This window comes from Euprymna scolopes, chromosome 33 (assembly GCF_053919585.1).
Source record: "Euprymna scolopes isolate OS-2025 chromosome 33, ASM5391958v1, whole genome shotgun sequence".
Taxonomy (NCBI): Eukaryota; Metazoa; Mollusca; class Cephalopoda; order Sepiida; family Sepiolidae; genus Euprymna; species Euprymna scolopes.
In genome coordinates, this window is record NC_136514.1 from 11485164 (window position 1) to 11498632 (window position 13469).

The following is a 13469-nucleotide window of genomic DNA, read 5'->3' on the forward strand; positions in this document are numbered from 1 at the left end:
CAGGATTATCTCTAGATCGGTCTGACTTTGTTGTTTGGTTCAAATATATATTTTCTGTGCTGGTGACTTCCTGATATATATATATATATATATATATATATATATATATATATATATATATATATATATATAAGAGTAGATAGTAGTTTGCTTGAAGCATTGTTGTTAAAGGAATATATGGAAGTTTTAAAAGCCAAAAATAATGCGATGAAAGACCGGAAAAATGGAAGTCAAGAAAAGAACAACAAACAAACAAGTAGACGGATACGTTTCAGTAGAGGAGTGTCTAACTGTTTATTCGTCTATCAGTCCCCACCTCAATGTATAATTATTTCATAACCAGTTGTTGGTATGTCCGGTGTATGTAAAGTCCGTCTGTGGTATGGAACTTAGATTAATTTCGGGAGAAAGTGACCTCCCTTTTTCAAAATAGAAAACAAAAGTAAATTCAAGATGGCGGAAGAGGATGTGACTGGACTGCAGAAAAAGTTAGGATCGCAGAAATGTGTGGATATAAAGCCGTATGGAGTTGGGAATACTTTTATTTTACTTATTTATTTATTTTTTAAATTTTTATTTCTATTGTAAGCATTGTTTATATATGTATATATATATATTATGATTATTTTTTATTTTATTGTATAATTTATTATTATTATTATCATTATTATTATTATTATTATTATTATTATTATTATGATTATTATAGATATGTATATATATACATATATATGTTTTATATTAGTTTGTATTAAATATATATTTTTTTCGATGCTGTTATTGATGTTTTTATTTTGTGTTCTTTTGTTTAAAGTTTGTGTTTATGTTTTTTTGTTTTATCTTATATGTATTTGTATTCGTGTGTAAAGACGGGGTAATTTGGGTTTGTTTTTTATGTATTTTTATTTATTTTGTTTGTAGCCATAATATTATGTCTTTTGTATGTATATAGGCACTTATTTATATATATATTTTTTGGAAATGTGCAGTACAGGGTAAATTATAGTGTGAGGGATATAATTCTGCTTAACTTTATTACTTGTGTCTTTTCTTTTATTTCTTTTTTATTTTATATATATTTTTTATCTGTCTAAAGTTTAGTGAATATATATATATATTTCTTCGCATTGTTTTTGGCTTTTAAAACTTCCATATATATATGTATATATATATATATATATATATATATATATAACTGTATAAAAAACATCAATATAGGAGTCGAACGATTATGCGCTTACATAGTAAATGATACTTAGCGTTTTATTTAGATGAGTATAAAAGTGTAAGTTACTTCCCCGGAAAACGTAATCTTATAAATATTTTAATAACTCTATTATTGCACTATCAATCTATTTTAACGAGAGTTATGGAATTAAAACTATATTTTAAACTTTCAAATAAATATGAGTCTTTAATAATCGGAATAATATGTAATAAAAATGCTTAAATATGATCAACAATTAACATAATTAGTAAGTGTTTGCAAATTGTACTCTTAAGAAAAATAAAGTAATACCTATAAAACCATTAAACATAATTGTTAAGCGTTCGCAAATAACATTACTAAGAAAAATGATCTAAAACATATTATAGCAACCTATTAAGCTTGTTACATTGTTTGCAAATTGTATTTCTAAGCTAGAAAAACTATACTAACTAAATAAATCATTTAACACAACTGTTAAAATGTTGGCAAATTGTGTTTTTAAGAGAAATAAACTAAAACTTATTGAATCAACCCAAGACGTTTCTTCAACCATAACGCAATGAATTACATCATATTTGAGAGTAAACTTTGAAAATAATGCTCATATATTCATAAAATCTCTAAACTTACACGATAAGTATCGTTTATGACGAAATAATCTATTGGGCGTGTTAAGACTTATGTAAAGAAACTATACTAATCAGATGTATCGCTGAAAAAGTTATCACAACATAGTCTTAATAGACATGCATGCGCAGTTAATAGAGATACTATTCTTTTATATCATGAAAAATAAGTACAAGACAAACGAGTAAAGCGGTGATAACAGTGTATTTGTTACAAGGACGCCATGATAGTTCTTACTTTTTCATCATCGTCTCTAGAGAGTGATGTTTAAGGGAGATAACTCTGGGTGATAATTATATGTTTACCGATGTACATCATGGTATGTACCCTCAATCTCATGAGAGTAAGAAATCACAGAGGTTCTCCATGTTTATCGACCAAAGACTAATTACTTTCTTACATACGAAGAAGACACAGATGAATAAAATGTACAATTTCCATGACTCTTAAGATATTGCGATTTATACTATATGCATGTGGCAAGTTCTTTGCTTGTTCTCAAAAATGGCGTCGAACATCTTCATCTAGATATTTAACTTTCTAAGCAAACAACTTGAGTAAACTAGCAGGTTTCACACCGCTGCCCTGTCATAAAATACGTTTAAGTATAATAACTTAATTGATGTTTATGACAGATTTATTATTATATTACGTAGCCTCTATTTTTTTTAAAAAGAAATTAATCGAATTTGTTCCACATGGCCGAACCCACTATATATAAGGATTCAAGTCTAGAGTAAACAAACAAATTGAAAGAGTCGTTTAATAAATGCCGTTCAGCACACACAATGTCAGTTATATATATATATATATATATATATGTATATATATGTATGTATATATATATATTTGTGTGTATATATATATATATATATATATATATATATATATATATATATATATATGTTATTGAATTGTGGTTGTTCATTTGGGATCCAGTAATATAACAAGACTACATATTCTAACATTAGCGATTTTTCTGACATTTTATTTTTATGCTAAAAAGAAGGTAAAAAGCAAGACAAAAAATACTTAATATTCATTTTCAAAGGATGGAAAGGCGATAAATCCCACAAGCATAGGGATGTGAATTTGATATTCTTGAAAAATAACCCAATAGGTTTTCTTGTTTTATCGTATTTTTGTGTAATGTGAGAATGGAGGTTGGGAACAATGCGCACGGTTTAGAAGTTTCTTAGTGCATAGCTACTATCGATTGGCCGATAAAACCTTCATCTATTCGTGCAATGCTCGATCGAATCATATTGAAACTGACTTACTTTCTAGATCTTCATCCATGTACGCTTGATCTGTAACACACACGCATACATACATACATACATATATATATATATATGTATATACATACATATATATATATATTCTATCTGAACAAGCGAATACAATTCTCTTTAATCCATCAAGTTTCTAATGTTTATACATTTCTCCTCGAAAGAAATCAATAAAAAATACAGAAAAGGACACGTCATACACGTGTATATAACAGGAATGTCCGAAGTAAACAGAGGGACAGCAAAGTTCGTTGGGAACATTTCAATGCCTATTTTAACCTGTTAATAGAGTGATCCCACTATTCAAAAGAGGGGACAAAAGAGTGCATAAAACCTCGTCCAGGTCCTGACCCTATGAAAGAACTTTATGTCTTTTGGAAAGAAATGTTGAATAGGATCCTCACTGCAAAGCCCCTGACATTACAAGGCAGCTGTCAGTTATCGCAGCAAAGAATGGGCTCGTGAGATGATGGAGAGACTTTCTTCTTTTGGACCAATGTAATTTTTTTTCTGATGAGCCACGATTTGCATTATTTCTCGAGAGTGGAAATGTATGAATATGGAGGATCCCCCGGCAAGAGTTTGGCTTAAAAAGACTGCAGCCAATTTTGAAACATCTCAGTTATGGTATAGAGTGCAATTATGAATGATACCAACCCAGACTTTGCTGAGTGCCAAGGAAACATCAATTCTGCCAAATATGTTTCAATATTGCATGAAGAAATCCTACCAATATTCTCAAGGATGAAAATGAACAAAGTAAACTCCATGTTCATCGAAGACAGAGCTCTTGTATTTCTGCTATGGTGACACAACATTAGTTGAATAAAAATGGGATTAATAAACTTCCATGGTAAAGTCAGATGCGGGTATGAATCCAATGGAAAACCTTTGGGGCATAATAGAACATAATTCTTGCAACAAGAAAAAGGAAGCCATCTTCTAAGCCTGAACTTTACCATTTTTGCGTTAGACATGGCAAGAAATTTCTCAACATGATATTTGTCAACTGATCAACACCATGCCTAGAAGAGTCCTAGCATTAAAACAACAACAAGATGTCAACCAAGTATTACTTATTAAATTTGTGACACTTTATTTTTGATTGTGTTCTATAAATTATGTGTATTAAAATAAACTTTTTCTAAATGTTTATTGAAATAAACTCTTTCTATGTCTGTTTCTGTCATGTCTGTATATATATATATATATATATATATATATATATATATATATATATATATATATATATATATATATATATATATATACTAGCAAAAGTACCCGTCGTTGACTGGGTTCAAAAACAGCCTACAGAAAATTGACTCTGATTTATGAAAGTATGATAGGTTGTGAAAAGGAAGGGTTGTAAAGAGATAGCTTCGAATTCGGTGGTATCAAAACCAAAGCAAAATATGATGAAGATAAAAATAAAATAGATAAACCCCATAATTTATTATACCATACCTATTCACACTGAAACACTTATTACACTATTCTGTGGATCTATATTAAAAAACCTTGTTAAACTTTGTGATATATTTCCATTCTATGGAGGTCAGGCGCGAACGAACATCCCATAATTTTATTATACCATATTTCTTCAAACTGAAACATAATTATCAAAGTATACTTACGTAGACAGATATGAAAAATGTTTATTAAGGTGTGTGCCTATTTCCATTCTATGGAGGCCAGGCGCGAACGCAGACCCCACAATTTTATTATACCATCCCTATTTAAGTTAAAACATACTTATAACAGTATTCTTATGTACATCCATATCAAAAACACTTGTAATCGGTTTTTTTTAATTTTTAATTTTTTTATTTCCATACTTTGTGGACCAGGCGCGAACGCAGACCCCACAATTTTAATGAACCACCGTTCAGCAGGATCAAACATACCCATTCCTGTGTCTCGATACATCTTCTATCATTATATGTAATCAGTTGTTTTTTTTTTATATAGTAAACCATATAGGAGCCTATTCGTGACCAGACACACACACATTCAGCTTTATATATATATATATATATATATATATATATATATATATATATATATATATATATATATATATATATATGCATATGCTTCCTATCTTGGGTTGAGCATATTAGGAAGTGATATACAAACTACCAGCGATGCTCTTTGTGTAAACAAATGGAGCTGAGGCGTTTCGACAATGTGAAAACATTGTCAATTCACTAGCCGATATAGCAGCAACCGAATGGCGTAACGGTTAGAAGCCTTGATAAGTGCTGACTCATTTGCTAAACAAAAAACAAAAGGAAAACGCTTCCTGTCATTTGGGCGGTCGAGTTTCGATACTGGCTTGAGGTAGCTGCTTGTCTAGCCACACTGATGAGCTGTGATACAGCTGAACAGTATGTGGATGGCCATATTCCTATATATCTAGGAACTTTGTGTGTATTTGTGTGTTGATTCGAAAAGAGCTGGTTGATATTTTTTTTTAATTTGACACGAAGATACTACACATGTCTGGGAGTGTTCTTACGTTCGTTTTGTATTGTCTGATAAGTATCGAAAATCGGTAATCAAAATATCTGATTTAAGAAGAAAATCCGATTTGGAACACTTTTATAAAACTGAACACTACTAGTGCATTTAATGAAAGAGAAAGGGCTATCCTATAAAATCAACTGAATAATCTTTTATAAGACGGGAACGCGTTCGTAGTAAATCTTCCTTTTTAGGGAACAATTGGACCGTGATACTTGTTTTCTTGTACGTTTAACTTTATTTCAAGTGACTATGTTAAAAAAAAAAAACTCTTATAAAGTCAACAGTTAGTGCGTTGATAAAACTAGCGTTATGAATGTTTCTATTTAGAACATATTAAACTTTAAGTGAAATCATTACTTACTGATACTTTTATAAAATAAAAAGTAGATTCTCTACAGTGCAATGAAAATTACAGTGTACTGTGGACTAAGTCACTGGGTAGGAGAAGACATGCGAAACGTCTTCCCTGTACACTAATGATTAGGGGCTCCCTTACAAATGCAAACAATCAATCGATTTGATTAGAAATAGGCGATTTCAATTATTTCGATTGCAATAAAAATATGGGAGGGCAAAACATTTGTTGATCCAGCCTCAAACTTTGTGTTTTCCTACTATATATAATTGTCCATATTCAAAATATCAAGTTTCCATAGTTGGTCATTTATAACCTTTCAAAAAGCAATCATTACAATATTGCATCCTATTGCGACTAACAAGTCTGCAAAATCATTTTATTGCAGTATGTTTATCCAAGTACCTATCAGATGTTTACTTTCAAAATCTTGGAAAAACACCATCATGCATTGCATTTATCTGCAAAAACTCTAGCTAATTTGTATATCCTTTGGAACATTAATTTTCAGTAATTCCCTATAGGTTTTCTTCGGTTTTCTCATGGGATGACCAGCTATTGATAACTATAACGTGTCATTATACTCATGCAGACATTCTACATGATTTATACTTGCGTAATATTTGCGTGAAAAGGTTATAGTAAAAACAAACCTCCTTCTATATATATTTATATATGCGTATATATATACATACACACACACACACACACACATATATATATATATATATATATATATATATATATATATTTGTTTTAAAATATTGCTTCTAAACTCCTGTCAGTTGTTGGTCTACAGAAAAAAAAATATAATATATAGGGTATTCGAACTCATGCGAAACTTTATACTTGTGGTTTAGCAGGACAAAATCTGTGCCAAATGTTAGCATGGAAAAATGGAATTTGCCAGGTGAAGGTGGAACGATGGCATTGCGAATATGCATGCGTAACGTAATAGCTGTGATTTCATGTTGTAATTTTTAGCCTTGCAGCAAACATGTCTTCATAGCTCAGGCATTAACGTCAAAGAAAGAAGTAAATCATAAGCTAACCGTTTTGATTTTGGTTCTCGGGGATGGTACACGAGTTATTTTTTTTTTTAAACTTTTCAAATCATTACTATATATTGGTTCTAATATATATATATAATAATAAATAGGAAATCTGCATTAATTAAAATATCTTATTAAGCGTATTTTATGACCGCGCAACACCGGGCGGCCTGTTAGTATTGCAATTTTGTGTGTTTTGTTAACCATGTTTTGTTAACTATGTTTTATTAACCATGTTTTATTAACTATGTTTTGTTAACCATGTTTTGTTAACCATGTTTTATTAACTATGTTTTATTAACTATGTTTTATTAACCAGGTTTTATTAACTATGTTTTGTTAACCATGTTTTGTTAACCATGTTTTATTAACTATGTTTTATTAACTATGTTTTATTAACCAGGTTTTATTAACTATGTTTTGTTAACCATGTTTTGTTAACCATGTTTTATTAACTATGTTTTATTAACTATGTTTTGTTAACCATGTTTTATTAACTATGTTTTATTAACTATGTTTTGTTAACCATGTTTTATTAACCATGTTTTATTAACTATGTTTTATTAACCAGGTTTTATTAACTATGTTTTATTAACTATGTTTTGTTAACCATGTTTTATTAACTATGTTTTGTTAACTATGTTTTGTTAACCATGTTTTATTAACTATGTTTTATTAACTATGTTTTATTAACTATGTTTCATTAACTATGTTTTGTTAACCATGTTTTATTAACTATGTTTTATTAACTATGTTTTATTAACCATGTTTTATTAACTATGTTTTGTTAACTATGTTTTGTTAACCATGTTTTATTAACTATGTTTTGTTAACTATGTTTTTAACCATGTTTTGTTAACCATGTTTTGTTAACCATGTTTTGTTGATTTATTACGTAGTTGTTGTCTCTAGTGTTGTATTTCGATTCAGATAAATTCGCATTGTCCCTAAAAATCGAATAACTTTTATTTATACGAAGCGCTTAAATACTATTTTTAACAATGTACCATATTATTGTTTTTGTGATTAATTGGGGGTTCTCATTGTTTCGTCTTGTAGAAAATCCACAATATTAGTTGCAACATTAAGGAAAGTCGAATTTACCAAACATGGTTTAGATAATAATCTTCTTATTTCAATAGAATTTCAAAAACTCCAATTTTTAGAATTGAACTTGTAACTCCGTACCAAAAGATAGCCTAACGTACTTACTTGGTAGTTCAATTCTCTTTCTTTTTTATTCAATTTGGTGACTTTAATAAACATTATCAAGTATTTTCTGTTTTATTACGATAATACATTGAAATGGTCAATTATAATGAAAAGAAAGGGGGTAAAATTTCGTTTTATTTGATTTTACGGCAAGTCAACAAATCACGTTGACACTTAATTATAACTCAAAGTAAGAAATAAATAAAATAAAAATTGTCCACAGAGAAAATGAGATAAAATGTGAGAGAAAGAGGCAAAAGTATGACGTATGCAAAAATACGTGTACGAAAGGGAAGATGTATCCATGACAAAAATGAGAAAGAGCGAAATCACGTTGAAAATGGTTACAACTTTAGCATTAAACTGTATCTTAGAAATCAAAACGTATCAAAATAGAACGTGTCTATCCGAAGAGAACGTTACTTCCTGTAGAGACCATCCTGCCTTTTCGCAAACATAATTGTTTCTCTGTGTGTCTTTTTCCCTTCGTAATTGATCGCAAACGCCGGATACTTATCCATGCAAGAATACTATTCATTGCGCCAAGCCCATGAGTACGATCGCGATTGCATATTTTTTTTTTTTTTTTTTTTTTTTTTTTTACAAAAAAGTCAATATAAAAGAGACTTACCTGTCTTTGGACTTCCCATGGTTTTGTGATAGCAGCAATGTCACAGGTCGTCATCAAAATACTCCGGACAATATCATTGCGTTCGGGAACCAAGACATTTGCCACGTCCTCATTAATAAGACTGAAGAACTTCGATCGAACTCTGGAATGAAATAAGATGTACAAAAAATAATAACTATAAACTAATTCAATGTTAATAGTAATAAATTCGGCCGAATATCCTCTCCACATAAAATTTTTTTAAAGTTCTTACTTTTTAGGTGACTACGTAGAGAAGCCTATAAACTTGCCAGAAAAAAGACAAAAAAAACTTTCGAACATAGATTAGAGGATTACTTTCAAATATAAATTGAACATAAAATGATCACTGACTTCCGACTTATCTTATCATATAGTATAGTAAAAAAAACAACCTTTTATGGTTTGGATTATAAACAACGTCTGTGCAAAAGGATTACCAACTAAGAATGAATAAGGTCTTCGCAGAATTAGCATCAGCATACAAAAATAACCATTTGGACCAGAATAACAAATGCTCCATGCTACTTAAATGGTTTTTAGCCGGTAATTTTCTGGCATATCAACTCTTAATTTATAAGATAACACATCAATTTATTCTCTGATAATTTTTTGTATGTTATGCGATGCAGGCATAATATTTTTCTCGGAAATTTCTGACTTGGCCTCATTTATTTTGCGGCATATAAATGGTTTAAGGTTATACTTGTTTGTAATACTAAATAATGGAAATATTTCATTCATAGGATTAATCGAACAGGTACTAGTTTTCACATAAGTTTGCTATGATTGTAACACGGAATATCGAATTGTAATACGTATTGCAACCGTTTTATTATATATAACTGGGTGCTTTGCGGCCCCATACTAAACTTGTAGGAGATCTCGGAGGAATAGCGGACCCCAAAGGTAGTGTGTTATGTCCCACTGATGCGTGGACATGCCCTGACACACTAAAAACCCTTACCCCACTGTCTTGTTGGTGTCCTTGGTTGGGTGAAGACTAGGGAAAGAAACCCCAAAATGAAACAACACTGCGTTGTGGGTTTTATCACAGTGAAAGGCTAAGAGATAGGAAGTTTTACTTTAAATCCTACTGCTGCATTGCAGTTTTCCTTAAAAGGCTATGGAACCTCATCCAGAAAGAAATGGCGTAGTAGCGAAAACGATAGGGTGACTGTTTACATTACGCCGGAGTAACTTTTACCTACATACAATCACATGCAAAAAATAAACTATCAACACCATCAAATAACGAGTTGTTCTTGCTATCTGTGCTTTATATATGTGGTTTGGATCGTATTCTGTAAGCATTTCTCAGTTCAATATGATTATCACATTCAACAACATGCATCTTTAGAAGATCGGAAATTACAGCTGTTAGAACATTTTAAAAAAGGTACAAGAGAATAATGGTTCTATAGATATAACAAAAATAACGCCAAGTCACTCTAACCAAAGCTCTATTTACAAGGTTATAGAAGGTGTGATTATGTTGCGTTTACAGTACAGAGTGTCGGTAGTTTTTAAACATAAAATTCTACCCATCGAAACACCTGGCCCACTGTTTACATACAAAAAAATATATTTCCAAATTATCCCCCATATAATGACTGACCATGATCAATTTTGCTTAACTTCAGGGCTAGACAACTAGCTCACAGTTATTGTTCGTTTAGCTATTACGTCGGTAAAAAATTACACAATTTAAACGTGGATGCTGATATGTTAGAAATGGGTATTTATAACACAGCAATATTCTGCGTGTTTTAGAGAGCCTTAAAACTTTAAACCCGTCTATAACAATGTCTTATAATATTTCCATTAAGCAAAATAATCAATACGTGCTATATGTAATCAAACAAAATATGCAAGGACAGTTATATAGTTACACAAACAACAAAAAACACATTTAAATATAAAGTGTCGAATTGGTTGCGCGTAAAAATATAGTAACAAATTAAAGCCTATCTTGTTTTCCTCCGTATTTGAGAGATATCAGACATTTACACATGCACATACGCCCATTCTCCTTCTCGATTTTCGTGTAGAAGCCTAATGATGTTTAGCGTAACGGAAATTCTGGCAGTAAAAAAATTTAATCTTAACCTCTGTTTTACAGGTGAAGGCAGAAAAATCAATTTGTCTTATTGCCTATACGCTTAACGACGAGACATTAAGTAATGCCCCGTCAAACACACCAACTATATATATATATATATATATATATATATATATATATATATATATAAACCATACAGTTTTTTTATGTTTACATTTCAGTCAAAAATATAATTCTAATATTTATTAAGCGTTATGGTTATAGTAATTATAATATTAATAATGCAAATACCAATAAAAGTAACAAAAATGATGATGATAATAATAATAATAATAATAATAATAATAATCACGATAATAACATTGACCCTGATAACGACACGAAAATGATGATTATAGAATAATTAACAAATATTTTATAGATATAATATATATATATATGTGTGTGTGTTCAAGCAAGTCTGATTGAACACGACAGAGTTATTCTTTTTTTCCGATTATTCTGGATATCTTTTCAATTCGCCGAGCCGTCTTTTTAATTTTAGCTGGCATGTTGTATAAAATGGCGTTTAAAGGCGTTCAGTCCTATTCCATAAAATGGCGTTTAATGGCGTTCATCCATATTCCTCTGAAACGCTTTCTATCGTTGCATCCGATTATCATCAGGGGCGTCTTTTTCTTTTTCTTTGAGGCTTGGTGCATTTATATATATATATATATATATATATATATATATATATATATATATATATATATATATATATATACACTTAGTACACAAAATGTTTGGAAATCAGAAATTATATTCATAAACTTCGCTTATTTAATATGCGCGTTAAATGATGAAGTCACTTACATCAGTGTCATATAAACCGATATTGTGTTTAAAACATATTCTTTCCGGGCTACCGCATATTTCCTGTCAGACATACACTCAAACATAGGCATGACCAAGCAACAACAGCATCACATTCATGTCTAGTAGAATAGGAAAATATAATTTTCTCAGCTCATGTAAATAAAATGGAAACATTGTGCAGCGGCCTAACTAAAGTGCACGTTTTACTTAAGCATGACAGACAAATGAAAAATAATGGCACAAACATAGATTTCTGTTTAAGAAATTATGGTTATAACGTAATATTTAGAGACCAATACGAAATCTCTATCAAACTTCGATTCAAAAGGAAGCAAGACACACCAACATATCAAATATATGGCTGATAGAACAACCAACGTTCTATAAGTAACCGGAGCCTGACAAACCAAAAATTACATTTGCAAATTTACAAACCGACTAAAGTTTTGATATAAATTTAACATGTGAAACCAACAAAAATTAAGTATAAAAGAACAATGAAAATAATATCAGAAAACTGTGTGACAGACCAAGGAGGAATTTGTTACTGACTCAAGTTTGACAGACCCATGTACATTCTCTATAAAACTGTAACTCAAAATTTAACGGGACAATGGACCTATCAGCAAAACAAATTTAAAACTGAAAGTATGCATATAAATAACAAATCAATATTAGAACTGAGTATTAGGAAAGCGGTGATATATATCTAAGCCAACGAAAATTATATTCCAAACTGAAACCTGATATCTCGACAGAAATAAAGGTTTAATACAAAAATATACAAAGCGACGATACTGGTTTTATAAACTTAAACCTGGCAGATCAAGCAAAATTATATTTGTTTGAAATATCATTTTCATTTGTCTGTCAAAATTAATGATACGCATAGCAAAATTTTATTTAAGGGTTAAGCGTGGCAGATCAATCGAGAAAGTTATAATTGGTATTAGTATTTGGATGCATCTTGAAGAAAATAGCGTCATTAAAATTGAAACGTGACAGACTGAATAGTCTAATATCACAGAGATTTGAAGATACAGAGAATTTTCTATTCTAAGACATATTTTATCTCAGCTTTTCCCAACAATTCATACAAAAACGCATCCAGACATGAGAATAAAAATTGAAAAAATATGCTAGACCACAATCTCTTATTGGGTATATAACATTCTGTAAACGGATATATTAATGGGAATTCATACCATTACTTATTGGAGCGTATCTATATGACTAACATTTTACAAGAAGACTAGTTTTGCATATACAAATTAAAAAGTTAAAGATCTACAAAGACATGGGTGGTACCATTGAAACGAGCGACATTTTGTGCCCAAGAATTTCTACATAGTAACCATAATTCTAACCATCGATGAAAGATTGTTGTGCATGGGCGTCGATAGCGTGTTTTGTCATGCAAGGGTTGTTCCAAAAGTAAAGGCGAGGGACTAAACTTGGTCCGCTATCACAAGTTTGTGTTAATAAAACTAATTTATTATTTTCATATAAGATTCCGACTTACTCAAGTGTCCCTATTTACAATGCCTCCCCACGGGACAAAGTTAGACACCGGGGTCGTTTTTTAACGTGGAGAAAAGTAACAAAAATTAAAATTGTCTCAGT

The 13469-nt window shown here is 30.4% G+C and overlaps 1 protein-coding gene across 1 annotated transcript in view; it reads right to left on the reverse strand.

Moving 5' to 3' along the window:
• Nucleotides 1-13469, reverse strand: part of LOC145258141 (dual 3',5'-cyclic-AMP and -GMP phosphodiesterase 11A-like) — a 1328815-nt gene that overhangs the window by 194982 nt on the left and 1120364 nt on the right. The window contains exon 17 of the mRNA XM_080115926.1: nt 8909-9050. Coding sequence (XP_079972052.1) covers nt 8909-9050 — 142 coding nt within the window. The remainder of the gene's footprint in view (nt 1-8908; nt 9051-13469) is intronic.